Source organism: Acipenser ruthenus, chromosome 15, assembly GCF_902713425.1.
Source record: "Acipenser ruthenus chromosome 15, fAciRut3.2 maternal haplotype, whole genome shotgun sequence".
Lineage (NCBI taxonomy): Eukaryota > Metazoa > Chordata > Actinopteri > Acipenseriformes > Acipenseridae > Acipenser > Acipenser ruthenus.
Genome location: NC_081203.1, coordinates 30583435 through 30607431, shown reverse-complemented (window position 1 = coordinate 30607431; position 23997 = coordinate 30583435). Strand labels below are relative to the sequence as shown.

General features: G+C 36.4%; 1 protein-coding gene across 1 annotated transcript; it reads left to right on the top strand.

Moving 5' to 3' along the window:
* Positions 1–1261: 1261 nt before the first annotated feature.
* LOC117421882 (calmin-like) lies at positions 1262–23792 on the top strand. The gene is made up of 13 exons (XM_034036344.3): positions 1262–1669; positions 12917–12978; positions 13627–13722; positions 14087–14170; positions 14372–14464; positions 15270–15463; positions 16219–16412; positions 17163–17245; positions 18095–19579; positions 19924–20099; positions 20374–20446; positions 20827–20891; positions 21448–23792. The coding sequence occupies exons 1-13, from the start codon at positions 1585–1587 to the stop codon at positions 21599–21601; spliced, it is 2844 nt and encodes a 947-aa protein (XP_033892235.3). The 5' UTR covers positions 1262–1584; the 3' UTR covers positions 21602–23792.
* The last annotated feature ends 205 nt before the right edge of the window (positions 23793–23997 follow it).

The window sequence follows — 23997 nt, the reverse complement described above, 5'->3', positions numbered from 1 at the left end:
CAGGTGTTATTCATTTTATATTAGCTGTACAGCAGCAGCTTTACATACAAAAAGGCAAATATCCCAAGCAGCATATATAACCTGAACCTGCAAAGTAATACATTTTTTAATTATTATTTTATGTTTAACATCACATAACGTAACTGACAGGACCCGTGGAGATAGGAATGTGAATACAGTATGCTGGGCCACATTCACAAAACATTTACCTCAGTGGAAAGGTGACAGTATTATTTTTGCTACAGATTACCAAGAAACAACTAAGGAGATTGTACATTATCATGAAGATAAATAAATAATACCTTATTTGGACAGCAGCCATGAAGAAATATTTGTAGCACTCTTTTACCAGTTGGCCCTTATTTGTGTTCTTTGAAAAACATTATATTTATGAAACAAGAAATTACTTGTTTGCATTCACCAGCAGATATTTGTTTTATAAAGGGTGCTAACCAGTTGTTAAACAGACTTTCTTACCATTATGACTGGTTGCCTTTTAAAATATTATTTGGTTCTTAGCAAAAACAGAAGAAAACACTACTAATGATGAAATATATCTTAAAACCTTAGTTAGAACTCCTTTAACGCTTCTGCGTGAATTGAGCTTCTAGTTAAACACAAATACAGAAAACAATTAAAAAATAGTCAAGAAAACATTCATTAAAAAAAAGATATATGGAAATAAAAATAAAGAAGCTGGTTTTGCAATGCTAATATTTTAACGTCCCCTGGGGCATGAAAGGTATACAAAATGTTAGATTCTGGTATTGCTCCTTCCTGTCTCAAATTCAAATGTGTTTAGGCGTATTCCCTGTTCTGTCTGGATTTTCGGTTCTTAAGGGTTAACTGCATTGAGTTTGTATTATGCATGTTTCTATACACTACAGTGATGTGTGATGCTTTTTTGTGATCTGGTAATTCCACTTAAATCAAGGGCCTTTCAAAGCGAACATTGGGGCACACTATTTTTTTTTCTGCTGTACACTGTGTATTGGCATAATATTCATTTAAAGAATAGTGAAAAACTATAATGCCTTTCTAAAACACATAAACATTTTACTGTTTTGAAAGAAACCGGGAGAGACGGACTTCAATTCTCCCGAGTCAGTTAAAGCTTATTGTTTTGCATGTAAAATGCTGGAAAGCATCCATGTCTATAATTTTGTTATCTAAGTAGAGCTCTGTAGAGCTCAGTCCATTTTCTAAATACAGATCATTGGCTTTAGTGTCCTGGACTCCAGTCCTCGTTACTATAGCTGGAAGGTGGTGGTTGTTATGTGGGCGTGCGGTGCTTTTTCTGTACATACTCCAGGTGTCTTTTTTCCCTGCTGCTTTCGCTCTCTGAAGCTGTTGAGCGACGTCACATAAAAACTTCACAATCACAATGCGCAGCTCAGACCCATCCTCTCTTCCAGAAAAGCATTGAAGCAACTCATCTAATCACGGATAAAGTATACGATTTGAACAACAATGGCTCTCTAAAGCTGCCTTGTAAAACCCCGAAAGATAAAGCCGCGCACAAAGCTGCTTCTCTTCTGGAGTTTGTCAGTTTTGCACGAGAGCTTCCTGTAAGTTTTTAGTGAAATGGCAGGGCACGAATGGAATGATTGGTTTGAACGAGAGGAACTAATCGGACAGATCAGCGACATCAGAGTACAGAATTTACAAGGTAGGTAAACCGTAAAAAGTATTATGTGAATGTGTGTGTACGTACAGGGGCAGGATGTATGCGGTATTAAATAAGTTAAATCATGTCGTTGCATTAACCTTGGTGACTTCAACTCTGCAAAATGATATAATAGGTGTATGAAGTGTGTTCACCTCACATATTCAGTAACGCATACATTTTAGTTATATGTCTATTTTTGTTTTGATCGCAGCATCCAACATTAAAACGTTGTTATACTCATGCAGCCGTGTGACAGGGATTGAATAGTTTACACACGTTGCGTTAGGGTCATGATTGGGCAGCCAGAATTTTGAGAAGGGTATTGCTGCACATTCCTCAGTTGAACGAATGACCGCCTCCTTTTGATGCATGGACGTGTTTAGGCTAATGAAGCGCCAATTACAATGGAGTACAACCTGCGTTTAAGGAACTCTTCTGTGGCGCACGTAGAGGAAACAAACATAAAAAAACACACACAACTTGGCTTTACCAATGGTTAATGTGTCAAACGCAGATTATACGTTTACCTTTAATTATTTGACTTTGTTTTTAACATGATCTGCTTGAACCCATGCTGCCTCAATAGAGACGCAACATGTTACAGGATGTAATAGTACTGTAACATTATTAAAGCCAAATAAGGCTGAGAGCTCCCTAGAGGATTCAAGCTTTCTGCTAATGCTAATGCTAATTCTAATGCTAATGAGGGTGGGGTTATCAACATGTGATGATCGGTTTTGTAAAGGTGGGTTTTCCACTTGGGCATTTTTTTGGAAGTTCTTTAGGGCAGTTAACCTCAGAGCATCTCAGAGCAGTGGCCTTCCTGCACATTTGCAAATGAAACAGTAAAAGTTTGGTAGTGAATCCAATAACGAAGTAATATGCTTTAACACCTGTAACATAAAAACAGTAATCATTCAATACATATTGCTGCATACACGGGGGAAGGCAGCAGCAGGGCTGGTATGTGATGTAATCACACATAGAGACGTAAGCGTGATATACGCTCCTTGCTATTGAGCCGGCTTTTTTGTACAGCGGTATCAGCGCTATGCTTTAGTGCGTGAGGACCCGGGTTTGCACCCGCCCTCTGCCTGTGTGTGGATTGCCTCGCCCTGTGTGATGCGCCTGCCTTTGTTAACTGAGATTGCTACAATATGTTCATTTATTTTACGTAACATGCATACCAGACACCCCAGAGATGGAGTGGGTGCAATAACAATGTTAAATGTGCATAAATATTTTATTGCAGACAACATTGTGAGATACTAGTACAGTCACATAAGGTCTTCCACATGAGGTGGTGCATATGATAGACATCTGGATCAATTTTAAATTGAATACAGAAATCCAACTAATCCTAACATTTCTTTTACAATTTTTTTTTTTAAAAAAAGCTTTGAGATCTGGAGATCAAGGACGCTGCGTAGGCATACTATATGCTTCTAAAACCCAGTATTAAGTATTTTTTTTCCAAGCTATTTCATAATCTCATGCAGTAACCCGATGTGAGTTCAATCTGGCACTTCCACATATGAATGAGAATACCTTTACAGATGTGTATTTAGAATTTTTTAAAGTGTGATAATTCTAGAACTGCAGTCGTAAACAAATCCTGCTTTCTTTCTTCTCTTGCCTGGGATGTTGCATTAGGGGAGAGCATTAGAGTCCCCCTGACCAGCCCTTGAGTGATTTAGCGTTTGAAATGGTGTATGTAACTAGAAAGGTTACCTGTGTGTAGCGTAAACCTAACCCCAGGAAGGTTGCTACCTCTTTAGTTTGTAATATAATTAAAACACACCTGGCTTGTGGTTTTCCCGCATACATACATGGAAATGAAAGACTGAACCCATGACATGATTGGGTTTGAAGTAGGAGATTAGGGAATATGTTAGCTTGAGATGAATCCTTTAAATTCACAGAGAAATTTAATTGTATAGGATACATAAACGATTGCATAACCAATAAGTACAATTTAACAGTATATGTTCTTAGACAGTATATTTTGTCAAGACTTTGAAAAAGATTTCAAGTCAAAACTCAAAGAATCTTACTAAGGTTCTTTTAGTATTAATACATATTCTACCAGTGAGTGTTTTATTGCTATTTATTCTGTACAGCTTTATTGCATTAATATCCTGTGGATGTTATTTTATACAGTCATAAAATTAATCCTGTTATTGGAATTAATACTCTACAAATACAAATTTGGATAAATAAGTACATCAAAGCCATTTCACAGAGTATCATTTAAAAATGATATATACTGTAATTCAGTTGTAGAGAATGAAAAAAGGAACCAATGAGTTAAAATGTAATTAAATATTTTATTTATAGATTATATTGCGTTGCGTACTTCAAGTGATGGTTAAAAGCTCTCAGCTCTTAAATTATGCAGTAAAAGTTGTTTGGAGTGATGTGATTTAACCATTTAAAGGATAATCTAATTTTCATTAAAAAACAAAAAACCTGACTTTTTAGTATGCCTTTATTAATGGGTAGTAATGTTCTGTGCAGGCCTTAAGAAAAAAAACAAACATCTTTTCATTTTAAAAAAGTGGGTTTTCTCTGGCATACGATTTCAGGAATTCCATTCCAGTATGTTCCCACACAAGCTCTTAAAAGCAACAAAGCTCATTGGGATTCAGACTGTGTGCATTGGTGGCTGGTGTAGTTTTATAAATCATCGCTGTTACACAATCAGTATCTGTCAAAACTGAGCTTTATAAACACTTCTGAGTTGTGAAAGAGTCCCAAAGATTATTAATTTATGTCGGTTCAAATTTCGATAACCCCAAAATATTTTTATATAATAAAAATAGCAGGCTGGTGTTAACAGAATTTCAGAAACAGATGTTATGACTAAGTTGGTGGTTATTATTATCCATTTCCATTAAAGACAATGTTAGATGCTTGACTCTTAATAGTACGGACAAGGAGACTTATGTACCAGGTCAAAAAATAACATAGCAAGAGGATTTAGATGCATAGTATTGGAACTGCATCTAGTATATTCATTGCTTCTCTGCACTATAATCAGACCTGAAAGCTAGGTTATGATGGTTGGGGGTATTTATTGTTATTTAAACTTAACTACAGGCTATAAATGGCCTCAGCCTTCTGTTGCTGGCCTTGTCCAGCTGCCTTGTCAGTCTGACCACTAGCACAGACCTCTGTTTTTCATCACAGAACAGAACTGTTTTGACTGCCTGGCTTAGCAAACTAAACTGAACAAACATGTTTGAATGGGCTATTACTTTTCTCCCACTTGAACTTCTGCCAGTTCCGTATCAGAACAATAAGTAAATCCGGCCTGGTTTTCAAATGAGAACACTGTTTCTTTGATGACCAGTGGAGCTGTCATTTGGGGTGCTTCAAAGACATGCTCCTTCAGACTTTTCCTTCATGTAGGATTCTGACTAAAGGAGGAATCTGCTCAAGCTGCCTGACAGGTCAGGGGACTTGTGTAATTGACACTAGGTGGCCACATGTGATGGATACTGCCTGACATATTCACCTTGTATTGTGATTGAGTGCGACTGCATGTAGATCTTGCAGTGGTTTCAGGTGGTGCTGGTGTCACCAGAGTACACCAAAACACAATGACATAGCAATTACTCTGTTCTCTTGAGCCTGCTAAAAGAACTCTGACTTGCTATTCAGTCAACTTGTGTTATGTACACTGTGTAATCTAAAGTGGCAAGTATCTGTCATTTTGTTAACAGACCAACACTGGAAAGTCTACTAAGTCTATATTATTATTATTATTATTATTATTATTATTATTATTATTATTATTATTATTATTATTATTATTATTTTCAACTCGTACATACACTACTGAAATAAAAATCAGTAGTGTGTTGTGGCAGTCTTCTGCAATGGAACAATTAACTCCTCAAAATACTTTCATATGAAATAAAAAAAATAAAAAAAAATTCTGGTTATCAGAAAAAAAAACCTTCAGTGTTTATCAGAAAATGATTCATTCAGTTACTCACACAAATGTAAACAAACGATCAGGTTACACAGAGACTACAACCACTGAATTTCAGACACTCAAGGATATTATGTCTAAAAAAAGGTTCTTAGGTGTTGCTTAGCGATATTAAGGGATACTCCTCCTGAGTGCATGAGTGCTTGCTGCTTTCGGCATAGTTTGTGTGTAATGAGCATGGAGCTGTGTTACTTTTCATTTCTTTTGCTTATTCCTTTACCCGAGACCATGAGAACATTTTAGGGAAGCCCAACTGCTACCTGAAAACAAATACTAGGCATACATAGATAAACAAGAGAAGAAAAGTGATGATACACTATGTGACGTGAGACAGTTAATGACGAAGAAACTGATAATGTCAGACATAAAATAAGACTTCCATTTATGAGTATTTAAAGGTATGGATTAATTAAAAAAACAATTTCAGAGCAAATAGTGGAAGTATGTCTAGGGGCATAGGCATTTCTCACAGGTAAGCAACTGCTAATAGGCTTTAATTAGGTATAGGTATTGCATAGCGGGCTTTAGATTTTACTACCATTCCTTTTTTACGGTACAAACAATATTGTTATGAAGCTAAAAACAGGATTGTTATTCCCTATCAGTGCAGCTGTGGGTGGAGTCTGGTGTCAGCCTGATCCTCATACCTTCGTCATCCTATAATTAATGGTCAGCCATGCCCTTCTGCCTGTCGGTGCAACCTGTCCTTATTTTAAATGATGAAGGGTAAGAAAACATTCTAAACTATTACCAGCAGCAGAAAATGACTCACATCTGGGAGGCAATGCTGGTTATCAGAAAAAAAGCATGGCTGTTCAATTCCCACATCTTCCAACAGGAGTCTTTGTGGAATGCAGCCTGGGTTTAGAACAGGGCTGTCAGTTAAGCCTCTAAATAGCAATCGATTAACTGGGCAAACAAAATATAATAGTTCGAAAAAATATATATGATTGTACTGCCCACAGAAATGTTTGTTCCTATGATGTCATTATTTTAATAATTGCTGTTCAGTAAAAGCTTGTGCACAACAGTTGAATGTGATTGGTAATTAACTGTAATATAGCTTTGCGCGTGGTACTGTAGGAGTAAAATAAAAATGTTTTATCAGCTGTGGGCAGCACTGATTGTACTTGTCTGGCAGAAATACTATAACTAGCAAGGCAGGACGTTCGGTGTATTTTTTTGTTGATAAACGTAAATAATGTTATTAAGTATGCGTGTTACAAAAATGTAATCATTTAATCGATTATCCAGTATTTATCTCGATGTATATAATGAGGAATGGAATCAATTGAAAAATCGGTTTTCGATTTAATCGTAGCGGCCCTAGTCTAGAGAGTGTTTGTTAAGGGGAGGTTTGAAAACAAATGCTGTTTACTTTTGGAGGTTGTTAGCAGAGTGAAGGTTAAGTTAGGTCACATAACAACAATGTGTTAGGCTTGATAGCTACAAAATATTACACAAGATAGATGTTATTAATTCATACGTTTTGATTGCTACGGGTATAAAACTGGCAGGAAGGAGCAGTTACATTATAATTCTGAGTCGCTGATTAGTTTCATACTGGTAACATGATTATATTCCCATTTGAACTTGCTTTTGCACTTAGTTCAAAATAGGGCTCTTAAGCTATTAAAAAGCCATTAGTCTGTGCTGATTCCCAGGGTAAACCAGACTCCTGCATTTGAAAGCTGATAAGCCCATTCCATGTCTACCCTTATACTATAAAAGTTGACCATAGTAAAAGCAAAATGTAATTAAACATATTGAAAACATGGTAAAGCATAGGTAACGCGCAGATAGGTATGGTAAAAGCATATTAAAAACTATGGTAAATGCATAGTATCACCATCGGAAAAGAATAAGAAAACTAGAAATGCAAATTTACCATGGTAAAAAAATAACTACCAGTACCATTACAGTACTGTGTATCATGTCACTGTACCAGAAATGACACCGAAAATAGAAATAACACAACTAACATAGTATCTGTTTTTTCTAAACATTAGATTCCTTTGTAGTGGTGGGTAATGGATAACATATGAAGAACAGGAATGACCAGATCTGTAAATGCTCCATCCTGTCAGTCTACACAACATGAACAGCCTCAGGCTCTTAATGAAACCTAATGACAGTTCTGTACATTTGTAGCTAAATCCCATTTATAATATCAGTGCCAGACAACAGCAGAAGCTTCTGTATGGTTATACATTGATACTACAAGACTCTAAACCCTTGTTAGTTTGGGCTTTCAAAACACTGTTTATTGCTTATGAGGTTTTTTTGTTGTCAGTTTTTAATGGGGTAGGAAGGAACTAGCAGATGAACAATGTTACAAATGACACATTTTTAAACTTACTACGAATAAAGATTTTTCTTGAGGATTTTTGTTTTTACTGGCCACATTGGGCTTCATAACAACCATTTAGAGAAAAAAAAATGCTGCTGTAGCACTGGTATTCAAATAACTGGTACAGTTTTGATTTATTGATTAGCAAGCAAGACTAATCCAGACCATGACCACAATGATCAGGATAACATGTAGGTATTTTATCCCTGTCTGTCTTTATTATCCAACAGCTGTAAGAAATATTTACTTGGATAGAAAAAAAGGCTTGCGAGAGCCATTCAATGATACAGTGAGGTGAGGACACAGATCTGTTTATCATGGGCCATTTTGTATGGTGGCTTTGTTTCTTTTCACCTGTTGATTGGACCTAAAATGAGAATTTTTCGAGAACTGACTCCATGCTTACTGCAAGTCTACTAGTAGCATCTTATTTGAAACCAGTTTGATACAGGGTGGCAGAGACAAGGTGCAGTTCCCAAGCTATTGCCATTTGGAGCTTGCAAGAGGGGCACAGCAGAAACAAGGAAGGCATAACATCATATCCATTTTCCTATCATTTTCATAAATGCAAATTGTTATGTATTCCTCAAGCAATGTAATTGAGTTGCAGTTGAAGCCGAACACATGAGGCAGTATAGGTTTAACTAATGCCATTTTGCCCTCTCTGAGCAAAAGTTCATCCTTTTTCCCTTTTTAGGTTCCATCTTTTAGTTAACACTTAGACACTTATTAACTTATTGTGGCGTTTCAAGTAGCTATGGGCCATGGGCAGATTTCTGTAATTTAATTATTTACAGGACTGCATATGTCTGTAATTTAAAATGGAGATATGTTGTTGCAACTGTGGCCCAGTACTGTCCTCATTTCCATATGACTGACCCCAAAATAATACATAAAAGTTCAATTTAATTTGTTCAATTTTTTCTGGCTGATACAAATCAAAATCTATAAAATGCTAGGATAATGTTTTAAACTGAAAACACTATTAGTATTTAAACACTAAGCACTTTCTCCTATAATAACACTTACTGTCACTCAAACTGAAACTGTAGAAAAAGGTACAGTATACTGTTTGCATTCTGCTTTACAATTTAGTAAATCACGGACTGGATAAAGAAACCTGACAGTTTGTAACTCAGTGGTTTCTGTTGGTAAAAAAGGCGATATATTTAATAATGTCATGTATATCTTTTGATCAGTCAAACTAAGATCCCATGTGATATTTAATTACATTGATTAATGAAGTCAGACAAAAAAACAGGAATAGGAAAGAGGCGAGGGGACTAAAGTCCTTATAACTCATATATATTGCTTTAGAATGTGCTTGCAATTGAAAATAGAGGTGTAAAACCATAACAATAGATCACAGTTCACATTTCCATGCTTTATTACTAATTATTAAAAAGAAAATCAAAAGGTAGTGGCAGCCTGGAATCTAGTATATCTGTCTGAAATGCATACATGGCACAGTGGTAACATTGTGTTAAAGAGCCCTGCTGCCAGTCTCTATCCTGAATCCTTTCTCGGAGGAAGCTTTGGTGGGATACATGGACTTTCTTGCATCCCAAGTCTGCAACTGTTAAAAAATACAATGGAAACCATATCAATATAGGCCTTATTTCTTTTCAGGATTGTTGTGCACGATACAATAGACGGGAGAGTATAAAATGCATGATCACAAATGTTTCTTTAATTTGGAGGAGATCAGGCATAAGATGGATAGTGTAATTAGGAGGCAAGCTGCATGCATTTGGACGTTTGGGTATTGTTTTCTATGAAAGCTTGTGAGGCTTATAACTTCTAAATGCTTTGTTGGATTGATCTAAAAATTACCCAGCAGTTCCCCCAAATCGCCCCACAAACACACCCGATGACTATTGATGGATCTGTGAGCATACAGTAATCGTTACAGAGTCCCACTGTTCAGTTCAATATTTTCTCTTGGTATGGTTTGTATGTCCTTTTTATTAAAACAAAAAACAAAACAAAACACAGATTTTGATAATAAATGACTGTTTGGAATGGGCATAGAAATCCCTCACTGTCAACATACTATAATACTATACTGGATGCCAAATTGAACCAGCACCAATTTGTTTGGACATTCACAGTTTGAGGTCTGTGGATTGCTGTTTATGAATGTATAAACAAACCATAAAAAAACAGTTACAATGCAGGTTATCATTCTTACATCTTGTATATTTGAAGCTTTCTAAATGAATAAAAATTGCTCACAAAAAAGGATAATTAAATAATGAATTGATGAACTGTGAAAGTGCTGTGCTTAAATGGAAGGTGTTTCCCAATCAGGAATACTGAGTATCAAAAACAACAGAAAACAACTATGCAGTCATGTTGCTACCTGTGAAAGCAGTACTGTTTAATGATGAACTAATGATAGTGGTCGTGGATAGTGGTATGTTTTATTAAATGAAAAGGATTTCATTTATTTAGTAACAGAAAAAAACAGGAAATCCTGTTCTTGCATTATTTTGTTGAAACCTAACACCTTTTGCAGTATAGTTTTTTTTTTGAGCAAGTTATTTATATACTGTAACAATCCTTGTTTCTATAACAACCAGCTTTCAGCTGGGAGTCGAACTGCACTCCATCTCTGTCTAAACATGTTATTGCACAGAATAAGTGTGTTGTCAAAAAAACGATGGGAGAGATAGGTTGCTATACTGTAGTAGAGGTTCTGAAAATGCAGGATGAAAAAAGGCTCCAAAAGGCTTTACTAAGAGTATAACAGTGTTAGTGTGATATTTGAGCAGAACACTGTATTGTATTTTTGTGACAGGGCTTCCCTACAAAGTTCAACCTTTAACATGCTAGCCCAGTATGATGTGTGGCTACATGCTGGTAACACACAAACCTTCAGCTACGGTCTGCCACTCTTTGCATTTCAAACAAATTAACCTCACATGATATGCACGCAGCCAGACCTGAAATTGGCTGCCTTAGAAAAAAAAACACTTGCAGCATTGTGCAAACAGGATTACTGAGTAGTTCAGCATGTACTGTTTTTATCATCATGGTTAGTAAGTGATAGTACTTCTAAATAAAGTATACTGTACAGTATTTAATTGTTAGTGGAGCCATCCTAATGACTATTTACATCATTGAATAACCCTTTTGTCTGTCAAAACTGCATACACCAAATGCTAAACATATCCTATGACAGGGAAGGAGAACCGTATTGTGAATCGTGAGTGTTTTGTTTGTTTTGTGGTGTCTAATTGTACTTGTTTGTTGTTATTAGACGGTTAACATGATCCGGAGCTGTTGCCAGAGGCCAGCACAGAACCCGGAAATCACTGCACTTGTATCATGATAAATTGTATTTGCATCACAAGCACTACAGCACTCACATTGGACTGGTGACCATGTTTGTATAGTGTGTGTGTAGTAAAGACCGTGTTTATTGTTTCGGGACTGAACCCCGTGGTTTTACTGAGCAATACGCATCATTGTGTATTGCCAGTTAACACTGTTATTTACTGTTGTCAAGTGACTTTGGATTACAAAAATAAACCATCATTTCACCCGTACCTTTGTTGTTCTCTTGAGCACTGTATCACCTGTACACCTGCGCACTGCAACCACTTTGCCACAGGTCTGTTTTAAGGATCTATTGGTAAACTGGGTTTAAGACAGGTGAGAACACTTGAGTAGAATAAATGGCCAATTAAAGCACACAGTAAACGTAAAAAATGAATATGTAATATGAGTCATGAATTGCTAATCACAGTAGTTGGGAGGGGTCCTTTCCTGAGTCCTTATTGATGGGGTTTGATTTGTAGTCAGACTACCACTTGGGCTAATGTTTTACTGTGTGTTTGCTTACTACTCAGTTAAGTCTATTCTTGTTAAATAATAGAAAGGTAGCACAATGGATTTGGGGTACAGTCCATGCTACACTGAAACAAATGCCATATGTATTTGTTTTATGGGCTGTGGAGGTACAAAGGTTCTGGTTTTCTGTCGCTTATTTGTAATGGTATATGTATTAGGAAGTCCTAAGCTTTTACACAGTGTGTTGGTGCTTATACTGTAGATAATAATCCCTTAATGGTTTGAAATATACATTTTAGACTCATTTCCTTACATATTGTTTAAAAAATGAGAGCTATCTTTTGGAACTGAAAACTGCCAGATCATGTGACTAACTATATACTATATTACCTTTACACTTAATTGATAGTATATCCACTAATCTGATGATACTTTGAGTACCTTCTGGGATTAGAGGGACAAAACAGGTCTAGCTGAGGGTTTCACTTTTTGGCTAGAAAATATTGGCTTATCCTTTGAGCAGGCTCCCAGCTTCACTCCACTGTTGTAATGTAATCACTTACTGCAGTATATAACCAAGGTGAGAGCTGTTTCTATATTATAGATATACTGTAATATTGGTATTGGTTTTTGGTAAAATCTCTCTGTTCTGACAACTATTGCAACTGATTAAAATCTTCACATTGACTTTAAATGGAAATGACTCACAAGGTGTCTTAATGGTGACTCATCTTTATATTCAATGGTCAGAAGAAAGAGTTGGCTTGGTACATTTTATATTTATTTTGTGCCTTGCAGAACAGATCGCACATATAAATTGTCACAGATGGTGCATAAGTATTATCATTGAAACTGGGGAGAATGGTTGCATTTATATAACATCAAGTGGATTATAGCAAGTGCATCAATCACCACATGTTTGCTGGATTTCTTATGTAAACGTATTGGGTACTTGGGGGGGGAAGTGGGGGGGGGGGCTGGTTTTATATTCATGAAAATTGGGAATTGCCATTACATGAGGAGGGAGCAAGAGTAGTTAAATGTACGAACCCAATAACACCATATATAATTCATTGCAATGCAACTTACATTTGTTATCTTACAGTTGAAAGAGAAACAGTTCAGAAGAGGACATTTACAAGGTGGATCAATTTGCATTTAGAGAAAGTAAGTACCATCAGGCCCCGTTAAAGTGTGTTCCAAAGGCTATACTTACCTTACCTTTGAAAAAACATATATATTTTTTTAACCATCTTTTTCTCAGTGTGAGGCCTGTAGAAAATGTACATCACAGGATGTGTTTTGTTTGCAAGGAGATTATTAGCGCTCTTGTCATGTTACACAGCTTGCACTCTCGGTTGCACCTGTGCAAGGCATGTTTTTCTGAAATGCTGTCAAATGTTTAGTCAAAGGAACATTTGTCCTCATATTTCCCCTCATTCAATGTAACAAATTATATATTGATCAGAATTGCAGTAAAAGATGGAGATATTAACTAGGAATAAATACTAATTGATGACTACATGTTTTCTTACCTTTTTTTTATAAACAGTACTCTGAGTATTACGGTTTACATGGTACATTTAATATATATATATATATATATATATATATATATATATATATATATATATATATATATATATATATATATATATATATATATAGTATTCAATATGCACCTATTTACAATGTATACTTTACCTTCCATGCTAAAGTCAAATACTGTATTAGGAAAAAGACTTCTGTGTCTAAATTCAAAATCATGACATGTATTATAAAATGATAATAAAAAGAGCTTCCTCTTCTCTTTAGTGCAAACCTCCTTTGGAAGTGACAGATTTATTTCAGGACGTCCAGGATGGGAAGATCCTGATGATACTGCTGGAGGAGCTCTCAGGCTGTAAGTTGGTAAGTAGAATTTTGTAATTTTTTTATCAGACATATTTTGATTCCTGATTGGACCATATGGGCTGTCTGGACGTATTGAGGTATTTATATAGTCCTCTATCATGGCTACTACCTGTACTGTATACATTGTTAATGCTACACTTTGCGGTCTGTACATTGTAATGTGTTGAGTTTAATGAATGAACTTTCTTTTAATACTGTAACTTCTGTGACTCATCACCTTGTTAGAACTCATTTAAAAATGATGCGCATTTCCAGCTCGTTATCCTGGTTAAAGAAATACTTTTGAATTTGAACGTAGGAACTGATTTTCAATGCTTTTTTTTTGTGCCATTTTCAAATATATGTTGTTGATGTCTTCCAGCTTCATGAATTCAAACCATCGTCGCATCGCATTTTTCGGCTCAACAATATTGCAAAGGTCTTGAAGTTTTTGGAGGAAAGACATGTAAGTACCAATAAGTAAAATTACTCAAATGTATAGTAGAATACAAGGTAGCGCCCATTTTAGTACATTTCTCAATTGTGCCTTGTGGGTCTAGAGATGTAGCAAACTTCTTAAATGTGTTGTGAAGTTGAAAGCCAAAACTATTACAGTATGTTGCAAAATGCATTTGGATATAACATCACTTCCAATTAACCTGTTTAGGTAAAGTTGGTCAGCATCGATGCTGCTGATGTTGCAGATGGCAATTCCTCCATTGTTCTTGGATTGATATGGAACATTATTCTTTTCTTTCAGGTAATGTATATTTTTATGCTTAACTGTGGAAATATGAATGGCTCATATGAACGGCTATGACGTTATGCATCACATTAAGACTGATACAGTGTTACATAGCTTTTTTATAAAAGATTAATGCAATTGTTTTATTGCACACAAAGTATATAATGAACAGCTTTCAGTCAGGAAGAACAGCCTCATATGAAAGGTTACTCTGAGCGAAATGAAAGTGATGGATGGTCTCTTCAGCTGGAGGGTGATTTGAATAACAGAACTCTTTGGGACTCCCAGGCTGCTAATCTTGTATGATAAAACGCTAGCATAGTAAAAGGGTCCAAATCCAGCATGATGGCATTCTGGAACCATGCCACACTCTCATCATAAGCTGCAGTCCGCAGCTGAGATTTGATCTCCTGGTACTATAGTGCAGGGGATTTACACAAAAGCATAGTGCTTAAGCATAGCTCTGATGCCACTAGATAAGGTCACAAATACAGTGGAAGCGTCTACAGTACATACCTTTTCAATTACAAGACTAATCTGCAGCTTCTACACTTTCACGTGATTAGTGATTCCATCTGGCCATGAAAGATCATCCAGCACTTACTGATTCCGTTTCTAGTTAAAAAGGCTGTGTACGTTTGCTTTGGCCCAGTTGCAGAGTTAATCCCCAGCAGACGAAACAAAGCAGCACAGTCAGGAACTAAAACAGAGCCAAGTAAAATCCTTATTTTCCCCTTCTTCTGCATTAGCTGAGGGGAGATTTTAAGAGGGTATTTAGACATTTAACACATTTTTTCCCCGTTTTATTATTCTTTTCCAGATCAAAGAACTGACAGGAAATATCAAGAATAGAGTTTTGTCTTCCTCAAGCCTCTCCTCTCTGCAGAACAGCACAGATTCAGATACATCACACCCCAGCACACCAACTGAGGAAAGGCTCTTGTCAGTGTCACTGAAGGGTCAAAGGAGAGCCATTAAGACACTTCTGCAATGGGTACAGAGACGCACAAGGAAGTAAGAATTGTCTTTTTTACCCTGCTGCAACTACTATTTAACAACAGGACGGTAGTTATGCTTGGAGAGTTAGGGGGTAATCTGTAAAGTTATTTACTGCTGTAAGTTAAACAGCTGGGTATACAGTATTACAGTCGGCGCAGCTTTTTTCGGGATGCCTCGGGATAAGTAAAAATATCCCAAATAAGCAGCTGTCCCAATTAAACGAGAGACATTTGAGACATATTTCTGTTTCTAAATGAAAAGAAAAGGAATGAAATCACATCACATTATGATTAAATGTTAAATACTTGCTGAATCACTTGTTTTTATTTCTTCATGAAATGAAAAATAATGAAATCACGTCTTATCACAAAGCGAGACGCCTGTGGTGTTGACACGCCAACTTCCTTTGCAACAGCAGCCTGAGAAACCACAGGAGATGGTTTACGCAATTTACGCAAGTTACAGTGTAATCACGTAGTGACCTAGTCACTGCACTGTGCTGCGCAAACCTGTCTTGCTCGGAAAACCGGTTCATCATTTGAAAATAGTGTATCCCAATTAAATGAAGTGACGTCCCAATTAAATGACATAAATAGCACTGGGAAGAACCGCCTCCCACAGTTGTATCCCATTTAAGCAGAAATCCCAATTATCAGTATCCCCATTAGGCCGTGCCGAATATATTACTCAAAAACATATTTCAGCCAGGGGCTTTGTTGGATATTTTAAGAGTAAACGGTAAATAAAACAGGAGTTTTTTTCTTTTAAAGGTATGGAGTGGCTGTTCAAGATTTTGGAAAAAGTTGGAAGAGTGGCCTAGCTTTCCTGGCCATTATTAAAGCAATTGACCCCAGCTTGGTAGACATAAAGAAGGGTCTGGAGAATACTGCTGGGGAAAACCTAGAGGATGCCTTCAGAATTGCATACTATAACCTGGGCATTCCTAGACTTTTAGAACCAGAAGGTAAGAAGATTAGCTGCTGTTACCATTCTCCACTGACAGGATGCAGTTGTTGTTAGAATTCTACACAGCCCCGCTGAAAGACAATGCAGACATAAACGTCACACAAGTGTGTTCTCACCAAGATGACACAGAGTAACCAAACATTTTTTAAATACTGAAATTATTTTAGAGTGCAAAGGCTTTTGTGGTGAGTAATTCTCTTATTGAATATGTTTGGAAAAATACATCCTGTACTACAGCACACTACAAAAACAATACACTATCGGGGTATATGCTATCAAGTCACTTGTGATACCTATTGAATTTCTGTGTTTGCATATTACTGACAAGGTCATTTTGCTTTAATGATTTACTCTTTTCCTTTGTTATATTAGCATGTGTTATAATAAAGTAATTTAGAGACAGGAAAACAACATAATAGTGCTGTAGAAACAACTTGCCTGCATACTTATATTTGATATTACAATGTAATGTTTGCTGGGATGACAGATGAGCAGAATTAGATACAAAAGTCCAATTCATGAACATATTCCAGTAGCCACTGCAAAAAACAATGACATATTTATTATTCACCATTACCACAGTACAATGCTGTCACTGGTACTTCAGACCTGCATAAACAAAACAAAACAAAATCCTGCAGTTTTAGATTAGATGTAATTTTACACAACGAAGCTTCTGTGTAAACAAGCTTTTGTGTTTTGTGACAAAAGTTTTAAGCCACACCTAACAAAACAAATTAATTTACAGATATTACCATTGCTTCTCCTGATGAACAGTCCATTATGACTTATGTCTCTCAGTTTCTTGAACATTTTCCTGAGCTTGAGGAGGTAAGTAAACTAATGCTTGTTTTATCTTGCATAATTTCTTCCCACATGTAAATTGTAGACTGTCACAAAGACGGCCAGAGTGGGTGGTGTCAGACCAGACAGGAATACACAGACAGAGAGATGGGGTTTTGGTGAGGCTGAACGCGTGATCGCGTTCAGCATTTAATAAACAGAACAGAAAATAAAAGGTTGGAACAGACAAAAACACGGGACACGGCACTTCACGCCAAAATAAATAGACAAACAAAACGGACTACACACTTAACAAACGGTGCACGGAGAGACAAACAAACACGGTGAGTACAAACACTTCTAGATATTATTTTACTTTACGTTTCTCCTCCTTCTCCTCACCCGTTCTCCACTCTCGAACACCCAACCCTTAGTGCAAGAAACGTGCATCTATATATACTGTTGTGCTGGGATTCAATTACTAATTAATTACTCACTTGAATCCCAGCACGTGAATTCATTACGTGAAACCCCGTGTTCACATATTATATTTTAAATGCACGTGCGTGATGTGCAATCCCGTGCCTAAATACAAATATACACTATTTAAATACACGTGAAACACAGACCCATTTATATCCCGTGTACCAATCTATACACCAACATTTACACACGCACGCATACACACAACACACAAATGCACACAGGGGCGGGGCACTTTGCCACATAGACACAGACATTTTCATGTTAAGGGGAAATGGGTGTGTAAGGTATGCAAAAAGTTTATCATACAATGAATGAAAATCCCCATGAATAATAAGATAACTAAATATATACTGTATCGATTGCCACAGTCTCATTGTGAAGCTTCATCACAGATATTTTTTTATATTATAGGATGAAGTATCAGACGTTATTGAAAAATCTGTTTCTCCAGTTAAGGATAATTCTCCAGTAAATGGGCTTCATCAGAATGGAGATCAGCCTTACGTTGCGAGAAATGACTGGGTACAGCCCCCACCAAAGATCTTCATTTCCTCTGTACGAGATAAGCCTGAACAAATGTCACCTCCTGCGTACGAGACTCTAAATGATAGACATAACCAGCCTTGGAACAGTGAAGAAGACTCTTCAGACTCCATCTCAAGTCACACGGAGCCAACTGCTTATCCACAGCTGCCATTAGAACTGAGAGTGGGAGTATCTTGTGTGGTTCAAAGTGCAAATTCTGCCCAACCATCTTTTGTCGGAGATACACCTGATTCTTTGTATGAGTTTATAAGTGAAGAATTTGATGGAAAGATCCAGGAAAACGAAAATCGCAGCCAGTTGAATGGTAGTCAGTTGCCAGTTGTTCAGAAAGGGGAGTTGCTCATCAATGGGGAATTAGTAGAAACTGATAAAGATACTGAGGAACCTGGTAGAACCTCTCCATTACAGGGACATGCCAGGGAAGATTACATTTTTGAAGACCTTTTCATAGATGAGAGTACTTTTTCTGAAATATCTGAAGCTAGCTTTAAGGTGAAATCTAAATTACCTTCAGAGGAAGAAGATGCTTACAAATACATTTTGGATCTTCCTGAACAAGAAAATGCCCAGGAGGTGTCCTCAGAACTCTCTGGTGAAGAGGAGAAGGTAGCCACAGTCAAAAAGGCACCTAATACATCAGAGTCCGCTTTAGAAAAAAGTGAACCACACAATGCTTTAGAAGAGATCTCTACAGTAGAACACAGATCTAATGCACTGACAATACCATCCAAATGCAACGATGCTCCATCAGAAGAGAATCCAGAAGCAATGCAAAAGATTGATTCCATTGCACTTGAAAGTAAGCCTGCTTCTGAAGAGCCTTCTGATAAGAAACTGTGTCCAGTTAATGGTAGTCAAGCACAGGGTGTAAGCCAAAGTCCTGTTTCAGTAACACCTTTACATCTTGTCTACTACCCTCACTACAATGTGGCCATTTCAGACATCATTGAAGCATTCTCCCCGCCAGTCACTGAAGGTACAGAACATCTCCAAGTTACAAGTTCATCATGGGATGTAGTTTCTAATGTTAAGGGAGATATACAGCCATGCTCTGAGCTTCAAGGTAACACATCGCAAGCTGTACCTTCTGCTACATTGAATCAAATGAATGGAGGAAATCAGGAATATTTGGAGGATTCCACTAAAGTTGAAGAAAACACAGCGATGTTGAGTTATTCAGATGCTCAGGTTATAACAAGAACTGACCAAGGTGTAGATCAAGAGAGTTCTTTTAATTCTTCATCCAGACATATTCACGAAGAACAAGTTGAGGAGTTAGTGCTTGAAGAGGGTGAGGAGGAGCAAAGTGTACAGCTGAATGCAAAGCCAGAGATAAAGGGGAATCTTGAGGTAATGTTTTAGTAGTCACAGAATGTATTTAGTTTGCATTAGTTGGATGTTATTCCATAACAAATGGACAACTGGTTCCCATGTTACCGTCTGAAGTATTGTAGAATCCCCCATTGCTTGCTATTTGATAATGCAATAGTGAAAATCCTACTGTATATAGACGTGCATTGCACTGTGTACAGTATTTCTGAAGTTTCTTGCAATTTGGTATTGCACCTACTGCAGATCAAGTTATAAACAATATTTGTAATGTCTAGCTTCTATATCCACTGCTAATTTTATTGATTATTCAAAGACAGTCTTGTTTTTGATTGGAATTTTACTGTGTGCACATTTACTGTTAGGTTGTGGAGCACCTGGTTGAAGGCATGATGCCAACAGTCAAAGAAACAGATTTGGGTGAAGAATGCAATGATATCAAGGATGGCAGAGAGTCATCTGATAGCAAGAGTGGAATCTCAGTTCTAACAGAAGGACGTAATGATGACTTGGAAAACACAGAGCACACAGAAATCATAAGGTACTGTAAACTGGCATAGGAGATGTGTAGTACAGTACAGTACAGTACAGTATAACATTTCCTGCTTAATTAAAAAGGTTACTCCAAAGTCAGGTGCGTTAAAGTGTTACAGAACCCTCTAGTTTTTGACAAGAAACACATTACATCTCTTCCACGGCTCTTTTTTCTTCTTGTTCACAGGGATGTTATTAGAAAAGTTTAGAAAATAAAATGGAGGGAAAGTGGATGTTATGTTATGTTTGGAAGAAAAGGTAACTATTTTGTTTGTACACAGGAGGAACAATGTACACTCTGAAGACTCAATAACCGAGATCCACATTTGCCCCAAGTTGTCCCATAGGAAACAGGTATGTAGTTAATATTTAAAGCTAAAAACAAAGCCATGTTTTCATTTCCGGTAGGACCTTTTCAATGTAATTGTATCTTTGCTGTATCTAAACCATCAAAAGTTCAGGAGTGTTTTACCAATTCAAATAACTGGCACAGTATATTATTGTTTTACTTGTATCTATGCCTGTATATGCTGATGTGAGTAGAGATAACCTAAGATTTGCAAATCAGTGTTTGTGTTATGCTTTTTGTATATGCCACATGCACTGTGGGTTCGTTTCTGGATTTCTGGAAGCTTGGAGATCCTTGTTTTGAAAACCCAGAGTGGTTATTGAATTGTTATTGATTTTATTTATTTTTTGTTTATATACATTTTATTTATATTTTGTTTTTCCAGACAATGAGTAACCAGATGAAGGAAAATGGAAGTGAAAATGACCATCTTATCAGTTCTAATATCAGGTAACTTTATGACTATATTATTTTATTGAATGTGTTGTTTTTATGAGCTGTAGATGCTTGTACTGATTTCATAGACTTGCACTGGTTAGGATGAGGAGTTGCCTGTACTTGCTGGACATTGATCCCAGTGTCCTGCCTAGTTTCTCCAAGGAAGCTGAATTTCTCCACCTGCAACTACTTGGAAACCTTACATTACTTAAATATCTCATAAAGGTCTACAGTTAGTTCAGTTACTCATGCGTTACATTAGATTTAGGATTAGCTGATGTTGGCAGCAACACTCCCCTTATGCTTCAGTCAACCCGTCTTTTGTTCAGCGTAGCATGCTTATAAACAGGTGTACTAAACCAGCCCAATTGGCTCATAAGTTATCACCAATAACTCTTCCATTAGTTGGCCATCCGGATTTTACTGACAGCTCATGAGTTCCTAGTTCAAATTGCTGTGCACTGTTTTGGTCTTTGTCCTGTTTATAACTTTAAACCAAAACATGTCATCGTCTGTGCGTGTAGAATGGCGTGTACTTATTATTAAACAATTATTGAATTTTTTGCAGTGGAGAATACCAAGGTCAGGAGAGCTCAGCAGTTAAAGCAGCAAGGAATTCCGAAGACCCCAGCAATGGAACCACTCCAGGGATTTACCTGCTTATATTCCTTTGGATCCTGGTTTACTGTCTTATCATTATTCCACAGTTGAACTATGATTGACTCTTTTTAATGTGCTACTGATGTCAGTTGGCGTGGGATAATGTAAACATCTCTTTAGTTGAGATACTCAGTATACTTTCTCAGCAGAACATGCTACTAAATTAGACAAAGACTGTCAGTACCTTTCATTTTCCATATTCTTGCACATGTTTTTAAAATCTGGCTTTAAAACAGGTTTATATAACTCTGGGAGCGGTTTAGGGTTACAGCAGCTTTTTCTTTTTATAAAGCACAAGAATGCTTTGGAAGATTAAAAGTAATCCCTAATTGTTAATTTGGGTTTTCTGATATCATTATGATTTTAGTAGCTGATTCCCCTGACCAGTATATATAAAACAATATAACAATTCCACATGAATCGTGTAATCCCTGCAGTGTGTTTAGACTGCCATTATAAACAACTGCAATTTATGAGTTGTAATATCAACCTCAGTTTTCATGTTAAATTGATGTTATGTTTTGACTATTATTTGTGTACTATAAATATGTAGTGGAACATTTTTAAAAGAAGCTGAACTTTGAATTTGAAAGCATCGTTCCACGTGCAAAGTTGCGCTTTGATAGCAGTAAATTGCCAAAGATATTAAGGCTGGGCCTTTGCTTTTTCTTAAAACTATTTATGATGAATTCACTTTATTCTACTCAGCTTCATGATTTTAGCCATGACTTAAAAAGCACAGGTACATATTTATGAAATTGTCTCCTGGAGTATATTATTAATGTTGAAGTTCAGAAAGACATTCATACAAGTTTAAATGTTTGCTGTCATATTCTTACATACCCAAAGCTTTGAAAAACAAATAATACATGCAAAATAAAACTCTTTGTTATATTGTAATATTGTATATTTCAATAAGGATGTCTGTTTTAAATGTATTAGTGGATTATGTCATATGCTTAATGGAATCATTGAACAGCGCAAGCAATGTATAAGTTTGTAATGTAGTAAATACAGGTACTTTGTCGATCATGACTTTGCAGATCATGAAGGTTCAAGGCTTGCTGATTTTTTTTCTTTTTTTAATTTACCGGCAGGCATTTTTTAAAATTATTATTATTTTATTTATTATTTTATACCAATCATATATATACATGAATTGATACAAGGTCCACTGGAAATGGTTTCAGGGCTTTCCATCAGTTGCTAATTGACAAATATTAGTCACTATTCTTTCAACACTATAGCCAATGTCAGCATTGCTACCCAGTACTTTACTCAAGGACTGCCATTTACACTGGAATTATAAATAGTGTAAACCTGTTCAGCCACTTAATCATGATATCTGGTAAACGATAACCTTCTGTAAATCACAATGGCCTGAGTTCACTAACAATGTACATATTTTCAAAGTTAAGACTCAGGAAAAACAAGGGTACTACAAGGGTCTTAAATGAATGCACTAGGGTATATTTTAATGATCTACAGTACAGATCTTAACCTTGTCACCCTAAAACTTCCTTTTATTTCAATGCATCTTTTTAGTGTAAAAATGGTGCTGATGTGGGTAAAACACCAGCAGAACTACAGAGATACCAGTTTACTTGATTTAAAAATGATGTTTCACTGATCCAAGTTTAGTGACAACTGTTCTACAAAGAGGTCAAATTAAATACTGTAGAAGAGAACGGAACACATTTACTATTTGCCTGCCAGTGCTGTTTCTTGGTTTATTCTGTGTATGCACAACAGTACAAGTTGTCTGTGCCCCTGCAACGAGAAGCAGATTTAAAGAAAGCTCACAATGTAATCAGGTTGAGGTTACTCAAGAGAAAGGTCTAATCTAGTATAAGGATAATGCTGAATTATCCATTCTATTTGTCCAGGGTATGTTCGCTTATCCTGTTGTACGTACAAGGTCAGTTCAGGGTTATTGAGTTGGGCTGGCATGAAAGGCTACTTTAAAAAATGTTTGTCAAAAGTGAGAGGGCTGAACAATGGTTACAGGGTTATTGGCAGTGATTGGGTAACAGTACTGATTACAAATCGTTTTAGTTCAACTGGTGTAGTTCTGTTTTAAAATGAATACATTTTAAATTATTAACAATATATTACAAATATTAGACATTTCAGCATCCAATTGTGTCATACTGTTTACCAACATTGCCAATGATCTTGGAAGTAATTACCTGTTTGTTAAAGAGGCTTTTCTTGAAATAAACTGTTTCATAAATGTTAAATAAAACATCATTAAAAAAGTATTATCTTTCATTCTTCATGTTCTATAACATTGTAAAGAAATCCCCTAGTAAACAAACAAAACATTATGGGAAAGGGCAATGTACGGATCAATCAAATAATTCTTATGTATAGAGTGACATCTAGTGGAGGGTACCAGAAAATATTTAAAGGTACAGGGAGCATACTGTACATACAGGAGTTTTTTAGTGACAAGAAC